Source organism: Prunus avium, chromosome 6 (genome assembly GCF_965620075.1).
Source record: "Prunus avium chromosome 6, drPruAviu1.hap1.1, whole genome shotgun sequence".
NCBI classification, from domain to species: Eukaryota; Viridiplantae; Streptophyta; class Magnoliopsida; order Rosales; family Rosaceae; genus Prunus; species Prunus avium.
Genome location: NC_142289.1, coordinates 7,538,077 through 7,559,332, shown reverse-complemented (window position 1 = coordinate 7,559,332; position 21,256 = coordinate 7,538,077). Strand labels below are relative to the sequence as shown.

At 38.1% G+C, this 21,256-nt stretch overlaps 1 protein-coding gene and 1 pseudogene across 2 annotated transcripts; both read right to left on the bottom strand.

Moving 5' to 3' along the window:
* Positions 1–6,002: 6,002 nt before the first annotated feature.
* Positions 6,003–11,281, bottom strand: TRM19 (afadin). Its single transcript, XM_088255385.1, has 5 exons — positions 10,739–11,281; positions 9,942–10,030; positions 7,727–9,727; positions 7,151–7,337; positions 6,003–6,792 (listed from the first exon to the last, which is right to left on the bottom strand). Exons 1-5 carry the CDS (start codon positions 10,833–10,835, stop codon positions 6,173–6,175), a joined length of 2,994 nt encoding a protein of 997 aa, XP_088111511.1. The 5' UTR covers positions 10,836–11,281; the 3' UTR covers positions 6,003–6,172.
* Positions 11,282–15,985: 4,704 nt separating this feature from the next.
* Positions 15,986–19,072, bottom strand: LOC148293564 (uncharacterized; annotated as a pseudogene). The gene is made up of 2 exons (XR_015836820.1): positions 16,720–19,072; positions 15,986–16,559 (listed from the first exon to the last, which is right to left on the bottom strand). The product of XR_015836820.1 is annotated as an uncharacterized LOC148293564 (transcript).
* Positions 19,073–21,256: the final 2,184 nt, after the last annotated feature.

Genomic DNA, 21,256 nt, shown 5'->3' with positions numbered 1-21,256 from the left:
GTAACTGCAATGCAGTTTCCAAAACTGCCATGTAGAACCTGTATAAAATTTCACCTACTGAAAAATAAAGAAATATAATGCTGCAAGCAGAAACAAAAGATAGAGACATGAAGAAATACAATCAATCATACCCAAATCGAATATAAATCCAAATATTATGTCCAAAAATCATGTAGGATCATCTTCCACCAAATTTTTTTTGTTCTTACACCCCGGCTCAAGGGACACAAATCCACAACCACCAAGCCAACCAAGAGTAGCAGATGCTAGACCTGTAGACTCAGCAAGATAGCGATCGTAATCGCTCTTCATCTTGAGCTAGAAGACCTTGGAGTTACCGTTGAAGGCCGAAGGGATGAGCAGCTTGAGAATTCCATCGCGGCCGCAAGTGAAGGCTATGGTCGTCGTTGCTGCAGAGAGAGAGAGAGAGAGAGAGAGATCTAATCTGATAAAAAAGGGAGATGAGCAGTTGGAGTTACGGTGGTCGCCGTTGTTGCGGAGAGAGAGAGAGAGAGAGAGAGAGAGAGAGAGTCGTTGCTGCGGAGAGAGAGAGAGAGAGAGAGAGAGAGATCTAATATGATAAAAAGGGAGACCAACCCTAATATTTTAATAAAAAGGGTATAATTGTCTAATTTTAGCTGGCCCAACAAATCTGGGCCTACTCTTTGGCCTAATCTAAAATACCTATTCTTTTATGGGTATTAAAACCCAAACCAAAATACCTAATGTCTCATATCCAAATTACTAAAGTTAATTATGTCTAATACCTAATTTTCCTAAAAATTTATGGGTTAATCATTTTTAAACAATTTAATAAAGTTGTGGACTCAAATTATGAGTCTGCAAGGTTGGAGGAAAAAAAAAATTTGAGTCATGAAAATACATGAATAGTTATATTTTAGAGGGTGGAAATTTGAGTTTGGCCCCAACATGGTTGGAGATGGTCTAAAAGAAAGAACTAAGACAATGTCCTATGAATAGAAACCAAATACACAAAACGTGGCACAAAAGGCAACAAAGATCCGCCAACAAATATTCGTATCAACTAGTTGTGGTGTAGGGTTAGTAGAGCAAACTTCAATGGACAAAAGGGTGACATTGGATGTGACCGAAAATAAGAAAAACAATGGATTTGACCAAAATAAAAAAATAAAAAATGTTGGTTTTCCTAATGACATATCCTCTAGTTCTTATATAGGGATCGTTTCGTGGACATTGGTTTTCACTTTTCATTCATAAACCAACAAGAAAAAGAAAAAGAAAAAGGAGAAGCATTAGCACCATGGCAGCCTATCAAAAGCTTTCATCGATTGGCCTTTGTGGTTGTGCTACTTTTGGGCTGTGCTTCATGCTCCTCAGAATAGGGAAGAGAAGCCTAACTTGTTTCATGGAAGATGGGCTACATTTACCTGATTCATCAAGAAAATTCAATTTTGGTATTCTGACAACGGGCATTCCAATTCCACCATCTCGGCGGCATAGCAGAAAAACATCATCAAGCCCTCCTCCCCTCCTCCTTTTCATCTGTCGAGAACTTCAAATTGAGCTCCCACCACCTCCTCCTAGATTTGAACGATTTTAAGCACCCTAATAAATAGTGTGCATTGTTATTCAATTTTCGTGACAACAAGTACTAGAGAAGCCAACTACTATTTGATTCCATGTGTCATATTATATGTAAAATTTTGTTATAATTCATAAATAACGTCCCAAATGAAATATTCAGTTGGCTGAAAATATTCATTTGTCGCGACAACAAGTACTAGAGACGCCAATTACTCTTTTAATCATTGCGTCATATTTTATGTAAAATTCTAATGGAAATTCGCAAATAAAGTCCAAAATGGGTTTGATTGTAAATTTGGTTCTCTAATTCTTTGTTTTCAATTCACTGAAAATGTGTTTGCATAGTCACTCTATGGTACATCCAATGCACTGATGCATTGCACTTTTTAATCATTGAATTGAATTAAAAGATTAAAAAGATTATAAAATTAAAATTAAAATTTGGCACATTGGATTTAGTGCATAATTACACTTGAAAACTCGAAGTTGGCCTCTGTTGGAAAATTTTGGTCCACTTTTCCTGCAAAACATCACATAAAATAAATATTAGAAAAATTAAAATTTACGTTGACATAATAAAGTAAATAAAATCAACAAAATTACAGCAAAATACTTATCTTTCGTGATATAGAAATCGGTCTTCATTGAAGCATGATTGGAATAAGAGGTTTAGGTTGAGGCTTGTAATCAGTCCTCAAGAGTAGATTTTATTTATCGGAGACAATGTGTCAGTGTAGCTAGATTGCATGGACTGTCCAGGATACAACAACCTTGACCCTCGTAAGCTTACACTCGCAATACTTGAGTCGAGTGAACTACTTGAACCTTTCCCTTGAGAAAAAAATAATGTGGAGGAGAGAGAGAAAAAAAATGTGTTCTTGACTTATAGATTAGTGGTCTCAAATTTATGTATAGTGGAATGATGTTAACTTGCCAAGTCTCGTCACCAATAATTATGCAGTGGTTCCAAATAATTGCTCATTGGAAAAAGAGAATGATTTGGAACGATGTTAACTTGCCAATGGGGTCGAACTTAGTGGAAAAGAGCCTTAACTTGCAAATCAGTGTTTAGGTTCGACCCTCGATGACATCTTGATAGTGTGTGTGCGTGTGAGAAAATCCCCTTCCCTTCCAAACTTTAGCCAAAAAGAAGAACCATGTTAACTCATAAAAGAGTCATCTTTGTGGAAAATTAACATTGCCATAACATTGGTGGTGAGCAAAAATATATTTGTCAAAAAATAACATTGGCATAGTACATAAAGCACACGAAACATTGTTCACTGCACCTAGTAGTATGGTGCTCGACGAAATTGAACAACATGAGATTAAACAAATCAACGTGTGATATCCCAACTCAACATGAGATTAAATTCTGTACCATGCCAGAATTTAATATTTTCTTTAATTTCTTGATGAATCTAGAAGAAGATAACCAAAATTCTGTTTTCCCTAAAAAAGCTGGACCTGCGCCTTCTTTGCCAGGGCTAGATGGTGGAGATGGAACCTTTGATCATACACCAAATTTTTTTGGTGAAGCTGAAAGCGTTGGCCTTGCATTGCCTCCTGTGCTTGGGTTAGATGGTGGATATGGAGTCTTTGGTAACATGCCAAAGTTTAATGGACTTGCATTGCCTCCTGTTCTAGGGCGAGATGGTGGATATGGAGCCTTTGGTAACATGCCAAAGTTTAATTTTCTTGATGAATATTCTAGAACAACTGGACTCACACTATGTGATTTTCCAGAACTAGAAGGTGAAGTTGGAGTGGTTTTTGGTAGCCTAGGTTCACTGGAATCTGGAGAGCAAGAGGCAAAGCCCAAAACTAGAAAAAGCACCAAGGTTATCCAACACATTTTTTGGGGGGCACCTGCCATTTTCTCCATGCTTCTCTTCTTCTTCTTCTTCTTTTTTACTTTGATTTGGGAATGAAAATCATGTGCTCCACTCTGCCTTATAATTTGCATTCATCCCTAGCAATCAGCCACGATTTCCTCTTCCCACTCAATCACTTGATTGATTGATTGATTGATTGATTACTGTAATCGCTCCTGAAGACTTGCCGTTTCTTTTTCAGTCATTGATTTCCATAAATTGTTAATTGTAATCAATCAGCTACTGATTATGAATTATAGTTATGGTAAATTCTTTACTTTCTTTCAATCAAAGGCCTATAGGGTTCACCAATTGTGGAGGTTAATTATGTGAAGCTAAGAGGAAAATGACAATGAAATATAATAAATTTAGAACAACCTAAATATGTGTCGGTGGTTGGAGGGAGCATTTTTGCTCATCACTTTAACTCAAAGTGTACCGTCACCACCATTCACAACACTTGACACGTGTCTATGGACATAACCATGGTTCCATAAATGCAAAGCAAAGGGTTAACTATAATTATGCCAATAAACATGTGTCAAGTGTTGAGAAGAGTGGTGATGATACATCTTGGATTAAAGTGATGTTACTTTAACTTAATTAGATATGTAAAAACTTGGCATCGAAAATCTGGAACGAGTAAATGAATATATGAAATATGAAAAATAGGAGAAAAACAAGAATGAAATATTCTTAACTTAGAAAATAGAGCTTAATATTATGGTAGGTTGATGATGCTATGGGATTGTAAAAATCTTGGTATGTAGTGTAGTGTGGAAAATAAACCGACGGCCATTTGAGCCATTGAATGATAACTCAAGTACATGAACAAGGCCACAAATTTAACCATTATATTAACATATAAACAAACACTTCAGCCATTATAAGGAACGCGTTTGTGACATTTATAGCAAATTAATTACCCTATATCGATTATATGTTGCAAATTTAAATATTATACTAAGCTGGATAAAACATGCTACATTTTGCTCGTGACAGATTATTTATCCTAGTACTAATCCACAATGGGGGGGTGTATAAGGGGGTGTATGTTAAATATACACCCATTGTGATCGGAATCACTCGCAATGGGGAGGTGTATATAAATGTATAATTACATCACCACCTTGGAGATGTATATTTAGATGCAATTGTACATCTTTTTTTACATCTCTTGCATGTGGGACCCAGCTGCAAAAAGATGAGGGAAAATGGAGAAAAGTGGCTTTACACCCCCGAAAATACACCCCCCCACTGTGGATGGTCCTTCAAAGTTGAAGCAAGAAATGAAGGCCAATTTCCAAATTTTGTCCAAATTAAAGGTAAAGCGATGAGTTCATCATGAAATGAAAAATCGTTTCAACTCTACATTAATATTCTGATTTTTTTAACATACTTTAAATTTGTGAGTTATCTAAACCAATATAATTCTAGGTACCAAACGTCGCCTTGTGGATTTGAAGGACTGGTCAGTGTTCTTCTGGTGGGTTGAGATGGTTGAATTGGTGCATCAACTTTATTTAAAAATCTGAAACAGGTGAGCTCACACAATTATCTGCTACTAGCTAGAACAAGGTGGTAGAACTGTAGTGCACCTTTTGTAACATACCAAAGTTTAATTTTCTGATGAACTTTGCTGAGGAGGACTTGCATTATGCCTACCACCAGGACCAGATGGTGGAATGAGAGTACCCTTTGGCAGCATAGAAAACTCCAATTTTCTTGGAAAAGGTGGACTCAGACCATGTCCTTTACCTGCATCAGAAGGTTGAATTGGAGGACCTTTTGGGAATACACCAAATTTTGATCTTCTTGGTTGAAATGATAGAGGGGGTGGATTTTTGTTATGTCCCTTACTTGGACCAGATGGTGGAATTGGAGATCTAGTTGATAGCATGTGGCCAAATGTAGCCCCTCCTCCAAGAAACTGCCCATGTTTCTCTGCTTTATTTGTGATGAGCTTACTTGCATCTGGGAAGAAAGTGGCAAAGCCCAACACTAGCACAAGCACCAAGGCCACCACCACTGACAATTTTTGACAGGTTAGTGCCATGCTCTTCTTCATGAATCTCTTGTTTTCTCTTTTTCCTTTTTGTTGTTTCTGAGTGAAAATCATGCCATACTTGCTCATATAGGAATTAGGTTATACTTCACTAGGAAATTCTTTAAAGTTTTTACTTTATTTTCCTCAAGTTGTTGTTTGCTGCACTATCAATCCAAGTTAGCTCTATGCCATTGTATTTCATCTGTATATTCGTCTGTAGCCAGTAAAGTATTCCATGTGAGGTTCACCGACTATGGAAACTTATCAAATGTTTTCTTCGTTTAAGGATAGGAGGAAATTTTATCTTAAAGGAAAGTCATTTTCACCCTACTAGCCTGGTATTCATAAATAAGAGTTCAATACGGTTACGTATAAATACGAATTCGATATCGATACATATTTATGGTAAGTTTCCATTGTGGCGGCAAAACTTGGTTGTAAGTGTCCTGTTGTAGTCTGTAGTCTTGTAGATTGCCAAAGAAAAAAAAAACATCATTTTGCAGTCACGAAGCATTCTATTCTCCATCATTAGTCATACCAAGTTAACAACTTTTGTAGCAAAGACTTAATCTTTTTATTCATCTTTCTCATGAAACTACCATTTCATGGCTTCATTTACATACTCTACTTAAGCTTCTAGACCAACAAAGTCAAAAACTTCAGTTGAAAATTTTCGCATTCTACACTACATAACCACTACCTCTGCTACTAGCTCATCTATCAACGAGTTCTCTACTTCCCTACCTATTATGTCTATGTCGTCTCCCAAATCCAACCACAGCGAGTCTCCTTCGAGCACTTTCTCCAGATTGTCCTCATTTGCGTTCTCTTCTTGGCTTGCCAGCAACTTGCACAGAACACCATGGAGTGCACTTCTATGAATCCACTTGGGACCAACTCTTTTGTTTGCAGGCCTCACCCATGGGTGTGGATCAGTGAATTGCTCAAACGTCTCCAGAAGCCCTGAATTTATCCGGTCGAACAGTAATCTCCTCTCAGGCTTTGGCCAAGAAGTCTGATCAGAGTATTTCTTCTCAAGCTCTTCAAACAGAAAAGGACTCACAGGGCATTCTGGAGTGTGCCATGTTGTCAAAAAGGTTCCCGAGTCGGCACTGTTTAAACCAGATTCAGTTAAAATATTGGCCAAGTACGAGGACTCCCAGCTCCCTTGATCTCTATGAAGTCCTATTGCTTCTGAAAACCCAGTAAATTCTTCACCAACATCTTCATCACTTGAGATTTCCATGGGTCCCTCTGCATATGGTTCTGACTCCAACTTGAGTAGCTGAAGCTGCATCCGAAGCCCTAGCAACCAAATAGAATATGAAAATTAAGGCAAACAAAAGGAATGGATCAATTAACTAAACGAATGCGCAACGCAGAAGGAAGAAAAGGTAATCATAGTCATAATAGAACTCAAAACGGATTCAGTTCAACAAATCCAATTGATATGGCAGACAAAATTTCCACTCCCACCAATGACTACAGCCCACCTTATCCAACATCTACACTCAGAAATTACAAAATCAACCGACTTCTCGCACATGATATAATTGGAAAGCAGCAAGGCAATAGTTTATTCTATTCCAGCACCTACATATTCCATAGGGAAAGTAGCACTAGAAACCTAAAAAATAATCAATATAAATGGTCTTCCAATTACCTTGCAGGTCAGCATTGAGACTCTCAAAGCATTCAGGAGAAGATGATGCATCATCAGTGAAAGGAACTTCCAGAACTGAAACAGGACTGGGTTGATCAGCCTCCTTAGTTCTTGCAGGCGATTCTATTCCAGGGACAGGGTGGTCAGAGGGGACTGCCCGTTCAAAAGGTGGCCTGATTGATGGTTCCTGGAAATTTATTGAAATATTTAAGAGGCAAAAATATTCTTGATGCAAAGCTCTGCTTTCAACTGAGCAGGAAATGAATTCCAAACACATAGAATAGAAGTGACAACACAAAGTATGATGAATAGATACATCTACTTGTTTGTACAAAATGGTATATGATAAAATCATCAACAATAATTAACATCTCACAAAGAGTAATATGCAACAGGTTTTTTTTTGTTTTTTTTGTTTTGTCTTCAGGAACATCAAAAATGAAATCATATAAGAGTTTTTTTAGAATCAGTCCTGGGGATTTCAACATCATTAAGTCTCTACTAAGTCTATATCATTACAGCATTGATATTATCCTATCACACAATCAAAAACCAAGCAGACAATTAAACACAAACCTGAGGAACTAGGTTCTCTTTGGGAGTAGAAGAAGAATCGCCTTCTACCGACATACGAGAAGATGATTCTGGAAGGAACGTATCAGGAGTTTCGGAAGGTATGGATGCATCTGCATCCACCAGTTTTACAGAAGCTGAACTTGAATCTGCAGCATTACTAGGTGATGACTCAAAGACTGAAATATTCTGCTGGGATTGATTGTTCTCTTCAAAGTCGGTTTTATCTTTACTCTGAGTAGTATGAGTTTCAGGTGAAATGTCAATAGCTTCCCTACTTAAGGAGCGAGAAGAATACGATCTTTTATTACTGGATCTAGAGTGTTTGCGGGCACCTTCTCTAAGATCAAGATTCCCCTTTACTAGCTGGTTTCTTTCGTGCTGGACTGTTTCTTTTGGTATCAGATACCTGTCATCACGTATAGTTTCACGGCGCATACTTGTTTTATAACTTCCAAATGCACTAGATGAAGCAGGAAGAGATTTTGATCTTGATAAACTATTGATACATCCATCCTTCCAGCCATCCCTACTGCTGATACCCAGAGGTCCACCCCATCGTGCAGGTGCATCTTCAGTAGAAAATTTATCTCTAAATCCTGCCTCACCAATCATGGCATTCAATTTTTCTGCTCGCATTTCCTTGTCGGGGATAGCAAGCATTTCAGCAAGGGTGCTGCCCCTGCTAACCACTCCCACTTCTTGGGACTTGTGAGTCATTTTCCATCTCTCTGAGAGTCTCTTCTTGGCCTCTCTACTCACAGTTGATTCAGTAGAGCATGATGATGACGGCCTAGAGTGATTATTCAAGTGAAAGGAATGTCTGGAAGCCACTGACATCACCTCTGACTCATTTGCAGATTCATTCTCAGACATGCTACAAGAACTCTCATCACCAGCATATCCTTTCAAACCAGATGATGAAAAACGTACAGAACCAGTGCTAAAGTTATTCCTCATTTGCCTTGTGATTTCCTTAGCAACTTCCCTAGATTCTCTAGACTTATGCCTCAAATGGCCATCTTTATCTTGGAAGTTTTTCCTTCCCCATGATTCTGTCTCCCTACTTCTAATGCTCGGAAATTCTGCGTGTTTCCTACCATCTAACATAGAAGCATGAGAAGAACAAGGTGATGAAATAGTTTTGGTAGCATTCAGCATCTTCCCAAGGTTAGGTTTCAGAACAACTATCCTTGTAGGAGGAATGGAAGTTTCATTTTTCGCTTCTGATAGGTTTAGCGATGACTTGAGAGAACTATGACCAGCATATCTACTGTCAGAGTGGCTAGAAAAAGAATCGCGATGCTCCTGAGGAGATTTACAGTTATTCTTCCGAGGGGTTTCTCTCACTGATGTCCAGCCAAGGTCAATGTTCTCATACCTCTGAGCTTCTGATGACTTCATAGAGGCTATGCGACCACAACGGGAATGGGGGCCACCTTGCAGATCATGCAGATGCTTTGCGAACAATGAGTCTGGTTGCTGAAGAAATTTTAGAAGAAGATCCTTGTTAGAATCCAGCACCTCAAGTGCATCATGAAATTCCTTTGAATCCTGTAGCCTCTCATCTGTTGAAAGACGTTTAGCATCCATGAATTTCTGTCGAACAAAAGCCATCTCAGCATCACTGAGCTTCGAGTTAGCATTCCCTCGTGACGAGTAACTACGACCTTCTACCTTTGAAGCTTCAAAAACTTCAAACACATCCTTGAATTCTTGTTGCTCCTTTGAGTTCTTCCTAGATGAACGGCGGTCATAACACATGCTGCTCCTCTCCTCCTTCTCTACCAATCTTGTCCTCTGAAGACAATTCTCTGAAATGCTTTTCTGTTGTCTATGAGCAGGCTGCTGAGGTGGCAGCCCATCAAGACCCATCAATTTGGCAATAACGCTTGGCGATCTCCTTCTGGGTTCAGTTTCTCTCAACATCTCCTCAGCTAATAATTTCTTTATTGGAGTACCAACAACTTGCTTTGAAGATCGTGGCCCCAACTCAAACGTGAACTGCAAGGGGAAAAACAATACACTTGATCATGAATGCCATATCTGTATTTGCTGTTTTGAAAATAAATCAAAATGAGGGAAGATTTCACAGAAAAGCACTATTCTTTGGCTCACTTCAACACAAAAAAGTTGTTACTCTGTTTGTGTTACAAATGACAGGAAAACAAAAACCAAATCATGCAGCTCAATATACACAACTAGAAAATGAGCTTACCGAGTCGTCCCCTGTAGAGCCACTACTGCAAGAACTAGAATCAGAGGCCAATTTTGGAAAGTTTTTCTGTTTCTGACCCTGCCTGTTTGCTGGAAATAAAACCATAAAACAACATCAGGATGTCCCTTCGAAAGCATAAACAAAGTGAGAAGGATCTACTTCATAAAATTTACAAGCAATTAGAAATCAAAATAACTAGTACCCAGCTCGGTAAATAATCAGAGAGCGATTAAACAGTTCATGGGAAAAAGGGAAGAACTGGAACAATAAAACGTAGAAAACATGGCAATGTCTGGAAAACAGCATGCAGAAAACAGAGGAAATTTCATAATTGTCTTTGACTAATAAAAAAGAACCAATTGAATTATAACTCATCATCTCCTAGAATTCATTATGGAAACAAAGGAAATCATGGCAATACCACCACAGAAAAGTCACAAACTTTACCAAATTACAGAGACAAACCAAAATAACCTGCATTGCACAGCCAGTAGAGAAAAGAAATTAAAGCTGATAAATAAATTAAAATTGTTGCCTTTGGTGGATAACATGATAAAAGAAAATTTGAGAAAAATCCGAAGTGGTTATGAAGTCCAAAACAATGTTATTTTCTTTAATTGCGTTTCGAAAACACCGGGGGAAAAATAACTACTTTCAGCCAAAATCTGAAATTTCGCCTTCCTTCTTTCTTTCTCTCGGTTTTCTCGGAAAACAAACAGGGTCGGAATTTCAGACAGCTTACAGAGCTGAAAAAACACAAAACAAAAACAAAAAAAGCGAAAATCAGAGCACCAGACCTCCTCTAAAAGCTCGTTCAGTGGATGCGAATCTTTCCTCGGAGCTCCTATCAGCAATGCTCGTAATCTTAGACCTCCTTGGCCGCAACTTCTCCATTTTCACTCATTAAAACACCCTCCCAAACCTAAAAATTAAAAATTTACACACACAAAAGTAATGCGGAAGAAACGGAGATCGGAAACTCCCCACAGACGCACGCAATACGAAGCTTCGGAGAAAATCACACCTAAAAAAAAAAGGCCCTAAGTTTTCATCTCCACACACAGAAAAGAAAATCAGAAAAAAAACCAGATCTTGAACAGAAAGAGAAGGAGAGAGAAGGCTGTTGAAACGGAGATAGAGAGATAGAGTGAGAGTAATAAAGAGGCGTCGGTTTCTGAGAACAGAGAAGAGAGGGAGAGAGAGAGCGGGTTACTGGGTGTGAAAAGAAGAAAGCGAGAGAGAGAGAGAGTGGGGTTGGTTTTGGTTTTGGTTTTGTTTTGTTTTGGGGGTTTTTGAACTTTCAAATACCGATAGACTGACAGGGGGGCTCAGCCTCTGCGCGGGCAAGTGGTGGTGTGGGTAAAAGGACATGAGGTGAAACAGACTATGGCTCTGCCCCTTTTTCCACGTGTCCTTACTGGGCTATGCCACGTCACTGTACTGCTTGGTCCTCCATGGCAGGCTGTTGGCTTCACTCCTTGTATGCTTTGGTCTTTTTTTTGGACAATTTCATAGCTGTTCTGGTGTTTCCCTCCCTCTATATGGTCATATGAGGGTAATTGAAGATTGTTTAAAATTACAAGAAATGCTTGCGAGTCTTGTATATTTCCAACGATGGCGTGTTTGCATGTAAATTATCTGTAACTAAAGGAGTATAGAATTAGAGTTGAGTCATTTGCATTAGTAATTTAACAAGTCCACATAATATGATCGGAAAAGGTAACTCCTCTTAACATATAGCTTCTTAATAGGATACTATACATAGATGTCCTTGTTCGGGTGATGTTTGTCATTTGAATGACAGCTTGTTAGTTTGTGATATGTTCTTGTCTAAAACATCAATTTGTCGGTGATGAAAGGCCAAAATCTATTATGCTTTTATACTAACATCGTGTATATGCCCTTACATAAAATATCAACTTGTCAGCGATGAAAATGACCAAAATTTGGCCTACCGTTTGTACTGACACTGTATCTCTACTCTTACCTAAATCAATTTGTCAGCGACGAAAAGGGCCAAAATTTAGCCTACAGTTACACTGTCATCGTATCTTTGCCCTTACTTAAAACATCTATTTGTCAGGGGCGAAAGGGGCCAAATTTTGGTTTAACTTTTGCACCGACACTATATCTCTACTCTTACCTAAAACATCAATTTGTCAGCGACGAAAGCCCAAACTTAAAATTTTAATTTGCGGGCAGCAAAAAGGCCAAAACTTCGTCTACCTTTATACTAATTGCGCCTCTACACTTACCTAAAACATCAATTTGTTAGTGTCGATAATGGCTTAAACTTTCTAACGATATTGCATTCACGTGCACCTTACCTGTAATTGAGAGGCGAATTCACAATCGAGTCATTCATGTTATGTGACAATTAATGTATTAATTAACCATTAATCATATTAATTAAAAATATAACTAGTATATACACATTAACTAACACCTCTAACATTACACTAAAAATAATAAGGTCGCCAGTAATAAAAGATGAGGACAGATATAAGAGCGGAGCGGGCACAAAAACACTTAGATAGGTATATATGTACACATAGGGTTCTTTTTGTTTTTCAACGGGAAAGTGATATTCAAACACCTTTATCTATTATAATATATGAATTACTTTTTCACGATATCGACCGATTATAAATACCATGTTATTATGCAGTTGATTTAATTACACTGTGTGCTGGCATATTTATTTTTGAATTTCCATTGTTTTGGATGAAAGTGGCTCCATCATCTTTATTATATGCACAATGACACAGACCAAAAACAAAGAGAGGAATCTTGAATTCTCAAAGCATTTCAATATGGGTAGCCATTTGTAGGGGTAGGTGTAGGAGAGGCAGTCTTGTACTTACGGCACCCACCCTTTTGTTTTGTTGTGGTAGGGATCAAACAAATGTCATGCAATTATGGGACTTGTGTCCGTTTAATTATATAAATATGGGTCAACTTAGACATATTATTAATACATGTATTTAACAAATTCTGCTTCAATTCTATTTTGATACGAGATTCATTTTATGACCCACAATCAATCAACCTTAAGCTCTTGTCCGGTGTACCTAAAAGACAAGGCCTATTCTCTTCTAAGTAACTGTTTATATGGTTTTTTATTTATTTATTAAAACCATGATTATTAGTAAGGGATGTACTGGTTTGGAGGAAATGCTCTCTCTAGAAAAGGTTCTCGGTTCAAGTACTAGCATCCGTATAGTGTGTGAGTTAGTGAGTTTAGTAGGATATCGTCCCTCTTAATAGAAAAAGTCCTTAAAAAACAAAAAAAACCATAATTATTAACTAATTAGAGTATAAACAAATAGAGGGTCATCCTTGATTTTGGATACTTTTGCCTCCTTACCCCTCACATGCGCACTTGAAACTTCAAGTTTATACTTGAAAATGTTGAAGATTATGAATTATAAACCAAGCAAACTCTAAACCCATGATTATTGGGTTTTTGCATGCATGATCATGAAGTTAAAATACACTTAGGGGGTCGGCATTAGAAACCAAAAAAAAAAACACAAAAAAAGTTAATTATCAAAGTACCGAAAAAATTGATCATGTGTCTTTTGTGTAGGAGCTAGGGGCAACCACTGAAAATCCACATAGACACAGGCGATTGGGTGTGCTTTACTCTTACATATGATATGACCACCCAACCTTTGGCCCCCCAAAACTTGCATGATTTTGCTTGGCACCTTTATTTCTGTGTAATATGGAATCCAAGCAAAAAGCATCAACATGGAGATCATTGTTGTCTCCAATCCCTACCATATAGTTGACAAATAAAGCTAGCCACTTAATTTACTTGTCCATTTGGATGATCATGAAGACGTTTTTCTGTGTTTGATTTGTTTTTTTTTTTCTGGTTTCCTTTCACTTTTATGCTTCTTTGGGTAATCATTTTTTTCATAGAATCATGTGCAAAAGCAAGAGGGCTCTTAGCCCCACAAGCCCATGCATCCATCTGCAACTAACATAGATGAAGTTTTTCCTTCTTCTGATGCTTGGAAGGACTTAAGTTTGCCAATTGCTAGAGTGTTCTGGAAATGATTAAAAGCAAAAGTTGAAAGCAAACACTGGCTTGACTAGACTAAAGTGTGATTATTTAGGTAGAAATCCACAATCATGGCTTTTGAATGCCCGCAATCATCTGTTAACTTTTGACAAATTACAAATTCCTTGATTAATTAATGTAAACTATACCTGCATGCCACAGCCACATTGGCCATCTTTCTAAGATTATGACTTTGGACTTCATATCTTAACTAGGCAGGCCTGCAGGCTTAGGACTTTCAACTCCATATCTTAACCATCAAAATCTTATGCCAAACTGCTTTCAAATAGCTAGACACGTATAAGTGTATTTTTATAACCCCCAATCCTGTCTCTGTCTCCAATTGGCACATCGTGTAAAGAAAACTAGGATCACCAAAGTCATCTAATCTAGTTTCTAGCTGATTAATTAATTAAATAAGACAAAACCCAATACTAATCCGTTTCTAGAATATTAAACCTGCTAGCTTATGATAGGTCTGTCTGCAATGAGCCTCCCATAGGCTTCTTATATTACTCTGTATATTGTGTGGTACTTTCAAGTCTTGACTGCATGCATGAATTCCAAAAACAAATTTGCACACGCAAGTCGGTAGGTAGTTGATTTTCTCATAAATAATGTGCATCTTTTTTCAGGACAGAGCAAATATATATGTTACTCCACTCAAAGGGTGTGTGGAAGATGATTCTCTAAAGTGTACACTGTCTTCTGCCACATAAAATAGAAGTGTATATAAAATCAGAACAGCTTGATGTTTTAGTTTTCTTTTTCTACCAACCGCCGAGGTGGAATTCGAATTTTGGATATTTTTCAATATTAAAAAGAGAAATTTCACTAAAATAAGAGCTCGTTGCCGGCAACTTGGTTAATTATTCATATTCTAAGACATCAAACAAGGTTTTCTTGTACAACATGCATTGATACAAATTGGGTAAAGGTCATTTGGGTGCACCTGGGGCAAGAAAATGGGGAAATTGTACCAAAATCTGCAAGAGATCATGTAATTGTCCAAACTAAGAAACCATGTATATTTACAAGTTTCATGAGGGCCACTTGAATTATTATAGAGCAAGGTAAATAAAGTATGGTGCTTGGAAGCTAGATAGGCCATGAGGCATGACATTACAGAGGCTAGAGGAGAATCTCCACCAAGAGCGGGTGTGACTCAAATCAACACCAAAACCCAAGAAAAAAGAACCTTAAGATAAGAATATGGTGGGAAAGAAATTTAAAGATAAAAAAGAGGGCCTTATATTTCGGCTTCTGTCATCCATGGACGAGACATCCACATTTCATACTTATAAGATTTGGAAACTCAATTTGATTCAATTGTAGGCATCAGGGAGCGTTTCCTCGTATGATTGCTTCAAAGCCTTCAATGGCTCCCATAAGTACAAGAATTGATTTCGACCCAAAAAAAGAGAGTACAAGAATTGATGTGAAATGTGTCACATGTTATATCTGCATCTAATTTTGAATTATTGTATAAGTTATTATATGACTTTCACACAGATTGTATTTCTACTGGGATCTGGCTCCTCCCTGGAACCATACAGAACACAGACAATTTGTTGAAATCTCCCAACCATTTATTGTACTCGGTTCAGAGTTCAGACCAAAGATAAGAGTATCTAGGAATTCTTGCAAGGTTAGTGGAAGTAAAACAGGTTTTGTATAAGTTGGACAGAACTTGGTTGGTTCCTGAGGTCCAATGGGCCAATTCTTCTAACATGTCTTCATTCTTGCTATGGTGATTTCACTAAAGTAGCATTGCTGCTATTTGCAGAGGCTAAAGTCACTTCCAGGACTTGATGCCCCATTCTAAATCCCTGGACTAGTAAGAGCAAGCAACAACACAAGAATCAGCTTCTAATTGTTGGATTTGTAGTTGTATGGATATGACTATGGTAAGATGAAAGATGCTTCAAAGTGCTTATGGATACGATATCTTTCAGACTTCATTTGCCTTTACTACTTGGTTGGCTCATGAGGCCCAATGACATCTCTATTTAATTTGCAGTTGAATAAGCCAAGACAAAGAAGCCCAACATAAAAACAGAGTAGCACATCCTTACATAATGTCACACACATTGAGATTAAATAACAAACTTAGCCCTATCTTTCATATTGCTAGCTTCTTCTTCTTCTCAAATTGAGATACGAGTCTCTAGTATCCTTCATTTTGTTGACAACAACATCCATATGCATCCGCTCAGCTGGTAATATTGCAGAACATGAGAGTCCTATCTGCATCACTGAAACCAAACACTCCTCCAATCTTGTTTCAAGGATAGGGCTGTCATCTTGGTAGCCTATGTCATTGTTGTATCTTTCATCATCACCATCTGCATAATCTCTTTCATTGAGCAATGAATGGTCAACTATGTCCATGGCATGATCAGGCATTGCCATGGCTGTGAATTGGTGAATGCTCATACCATCTCAGAAAATGCCATCTGTAGGTCTTTTTCCTGTGAACATTTCTAGCAACAGTATTCCAAAGCTATAAATATCTCCGAGGATGGAAACTTGGCCTCCCATGCCATACTCTGTCATTCATCAATACATGCATTGGGATCTTCTTTATGAGTTTTCCATAAGAAAAAAAAAAGGCGATTATCTTTTTTATTTTATTGGAAGTGACTTAAGATAGCTTCGTCGTAGTAACTTATTAGGAAGAGAGAAATAGAGAATGATATAAACTCATACCTGGAGGAATGTACCCTATGGAACCCTTTAGCCCAGCTGACAAGGTTAGACTTTGGGAGGAATTATCTGATACTTCCAAGAGCAGCCTTGCTAAACCAAAGTCGCCATATCTTTACCAAGAAGAACATTGCTTGGCTTTAGATCACAATGAACAATGGTCTTTTCACAATGGTAGTGGAGATATTCTAAAGCAGAAGCAACGTCAATCGCAATATTGAGTCTTTGGGTAAGGCTTAATCTCTTACTTTGATATTGCTCATCATCTTTAGGATGCAACCATGAATCTAGACTTCCATTTACCATGAACTCGAAAACTAGACTTTTGAAGTCATTACCCTGATTATCAATGCTTGAGCATGCAGTTAAGATCTTGAGAAGATTACGATGCCTTATACTTTTTAAAGCTTTGCATTCATCAATGAAACTCTTGAAAGCTCCTGGTTGTTGAAGGTTTAATACCTTAACAGCAACTACTCTCCCATCACTAGGAAGTACTCCTTTCCTTTGTAAACAGAACCAATAATATGTGGGGATTTCACCTGATAACTTATTTCCCGAGACATCTAGCTCTACAAGATTTACCAAATCACTCACTTGAAATGGTAATGGACCAGTCAAAAAATTGTTAAACAGTCCTAAATAAAGTGAAAGGGATGAAATGCCGACAAGCTCTCTAGGTATGGTGCCTGTCAGATTGTTATTAGAAAGGTCAAGTACGAGTAGACTTTGGCAGTTTCCAAGACTCTGAGGTATACTTCCCTCAAACCTGTTGTTGAACTTGAAGAGCTTTGTCAATGAAGTCAAGTTACCTAGGGTGTATCGGTCCAGAAAATTTATTACTATTCAAATTCAGTTCCTCTAACTTTTGAAGCTTTCCAATTCCATTAGGGGTTGTACCACTCAAATTGTTCTGTTCCACCCCCAAAAGACTCAAGTTTTCGAGTTTTCCGATGTCATCAGGAATTCTTCCGCGTATCAAATTTCTGTCCAAATAAAGATATTTTAGTTGGCTAGAAAGGTTGGTTATAGATCTTGGCAGCTCTCCCTGGAATAGATTAGTGTGAAGACCCAAGACCTCTAGGCTAGTACAATTAGACAGGAAGCCGAGAAAATTCAAGTTGCCATTCTCACTTGTCAGCCTATTGCTACCAAAGGTCATCCAAACTAAGCTTTGCAAGCTGCCAAGATTTTCAGCAGGGAGTGTCCCAGTGAGACTATTTTCACTAAAATCAAGCCTCCTGAGTCTGGAAGAATTTGACAATGATGCAGGAATAGTTCCTGTGAATTTGTTGGCACCACCGTAAAATTCTTCCAGATTAGGAAGATTAATGCCGAGATTTGGTGGTAGCTCTCCATGCAGCTGATTTACAGCAACACTGAAAACGTATATTGAAGAAATGTTATAGATTGAAGCAGGGACCTTACCAGACAGATTATTTCCCGTCAGTGAGATATTCTGCAAGGCTGTTAGACGCCCGAGCTCATTTGGTATGCTTCCATGAAAATTGTTTAGGCCAAGATAAAGCTCATGCAAAGAAGAAAGTTTCCTATCCAACCTGGGATTGCTCCAGTGAGATTGTTATCATAAACGGATAGATAATTTAAATTCAACAATGAACTTAACTGGTTCGGAATGGACCCTATAAGCTCATTGAGAGTTAGACGAAGCTCCCTTAGCTGTGTACAGTGAGATATATTAGTTGGAATCTTCCCGCCGAAAGAATTTCGAGACAGGGTGAGATATTGCAGGCTTCGTAGACGACCCATTTCTTGAGAAATTTCGCCATGAAAACTATTGCTGCTTAGGTTGATTCTAGTAAGATGAGTAAGATTTCCAATAGAAGGTGGTAAGGAGCCTACCAGTTTTTGAGAACTCAACTGCAGAAATGAATGGATTCATTCCATGAGCGCATGAGATGGAGAGGATCTTGAGTGATTCTTTTCTTCAAGTCCAGCAGCGCCAGCCGATCAGTTTCATTTCCAAAAGTAATACCACTGGGTAGAGTTGCAGAATTCGAAGGTGTGCTCATGCATAAAAGAATGAACCCATGAAGGAATGTAAACAAAATCAGCAAATCAGAAACCGAGTTTGGTTTTACACGAATGCATAAGAAAGAAGAAACCCCCGCTACATATATAGGAAATAAATATAAAAGTAAGGAACCAAATTAGAGTCAAGCCTTCACCGTGTCTATCAGGCCCCATCGATATGAATGGGAGAAATTGATGACAGTGATTTGGTTGATGAGCTCTGTTTCTTAATTATTTTGGATTCTGCTCTATCTGGTGATGTTATCATCTGGTTTTTCGCTTTCTATCTGCCGGCCATATCACTGTTGTCCTGCGAGTATTGACTTTTGGCCAAGACAGACAATATCCGAAATTTTGAATCAATTAACTTCTGGTTTTGTATCTGAACCTCTTGGTTGGCTCAAAGGCCCAATGGGCCAATTCAGCTATTAACTTGCTCTCATTTTTGCCATGGTGATTTATTTTCACCAAACTAGCCTTGCAGAGGCTACGGTGTACTATGGTGTATTGGATCAATTAAGTAGAACATGATAAATTAAGTTGCAGTTGAGTATAAGGCCCCGTTTGGGATTGCTTTTTTTCGCCAAAAACCTGCTTCACTTTAAAGTTAAGGAGTTTAAGGTGTTTGGTAAAAAGAAAATATCCCGATTATTTTAAAAGCAATGGCCTTTTTGACAGCAGCTTTTAAAAGCAGGCTCTGGGTTGCTTTTCAAAGCTGCTTTCAAAAGAAGCAAAGATGAACATTTAATGAATTTTTTTAATTCCCAAAATACCATCATTCATTTTAAAAAATGACACCACCTCCACTTCCACATCCAACTCCACCACTTGCACCACCACATATTCACTACCTCCACAACCACCGTCGCCACCACCACCACCACCACATCCTCCTCCTCATCCTCCACTACCACCACCACAACCACAACCTACTCCACCTCCTCCACCACCTCCACCACTACCTCCTCCTTCACCTCCACCTCCACCTCCACAACCACCACCTCCTTCAAAACCTCTAAATCCACCACCACCTCCACAACCAACATCACCACCACCACCACATCCTCATCCTCCTCATCCTCTGCCACCACCACCTCATCCACCACCTCCTCCACCACCACCACCATCACCACCACCACCACCACCACAACCACCACCACCACCTCCTCCTCCAAACCCTCCAAATCCACCACCACCTCCACAACCAACACCACCACCACCATCATGCTGCCACTGCCACCACCACCACCTCCACAACCACCATCCCCACCACCACCAACTCCACCTTCATCACCACCATCACCTCCACTCCATCACTACAACTACCACCACATGATTAGTGCATAACACTTTTAACATCATGTCTATTTTAGTCATTATTTACAGTTACAACAATTTTATATTAAAATTTACCAAACGTTTTTTATATTGCTTTTTGTACTAACAGCACTTTAAAAATATTGTTTACCAAACATGGAGCTGCTTTACTTTACAGCTAATTATTTTCAAAGCACAGCAGAAGCAACTTTTTTTAAAAGTGACAGCAATCCCAAACTAGGCCTAAGCCAAGACTAAGAAGCCCAGACATAAACAGAATAAAACATCCTTACATAATGTCACCCACACCACATGGATAACATCCTTATTCGAATAGTTTCTTGCAAATTGATGAGGCTAACGATTGAGATCAGATAACAAACTTAGCCATATCTTGCATAATGCTAGCTTCTTCTTCTTACTAAACAACTTTTTCTAACTTTCCAACATTGGACTAAAGATTTTCCCACTCAAACTCTTCCCTACACAAACTCCAGCAGAAGGAACTTAAACAAAATTAGCCTGCCATGACACAGACCCCAACTTAAAAACCAAGTTACACTCACCCATATGCAAAAATGGTTCATGAGGTTTGCCAAATTATTACTTTTGGTCCTTTCTGTTTTTTTCCTGACATTATTGGCCCCTTATGTTACACCTCACACATCAATTTGCTCCCGCCGTCAGGTTCCGTCAAAATTTTCCTTATTGACGTGGGTTAAACAATATTTTAAATATTTTGGGTTTTATAATAAATGGTCCCTAAGGTTTGCGAAATTATCACCTTTAGTCTTTTATGTTTTTGTTCTGACATTATTGGTCCTTTATATTTTTAAAAAATAGTTTAACATTTAAAATCTTTTAGAAAAAATTTAATAAAAAAAGAGAAAAATTTCAAAACATAATTTGTTTAAAAAAAAAAAAAATTTCAAATCCACTTAGCATGTTATTATTGGAGACATGTAGACTCCATATACATGTCACGTCAAATTCGTCATGTTCTGTTGAAATTTCTGTTAAATTGATGAAAATTTCAACATAACCTAACAGATTTGATATGACATGTATGTGGAGCCTACATGTCCAATAATAACATGCCAAGTGGATTTGAATTAAAAAAAAATTATGTTTTGAAATTTTTCTCTCTTTTTAAAATTTTTACTATTTTTCAAAGGGTTTAGGGTTTTTC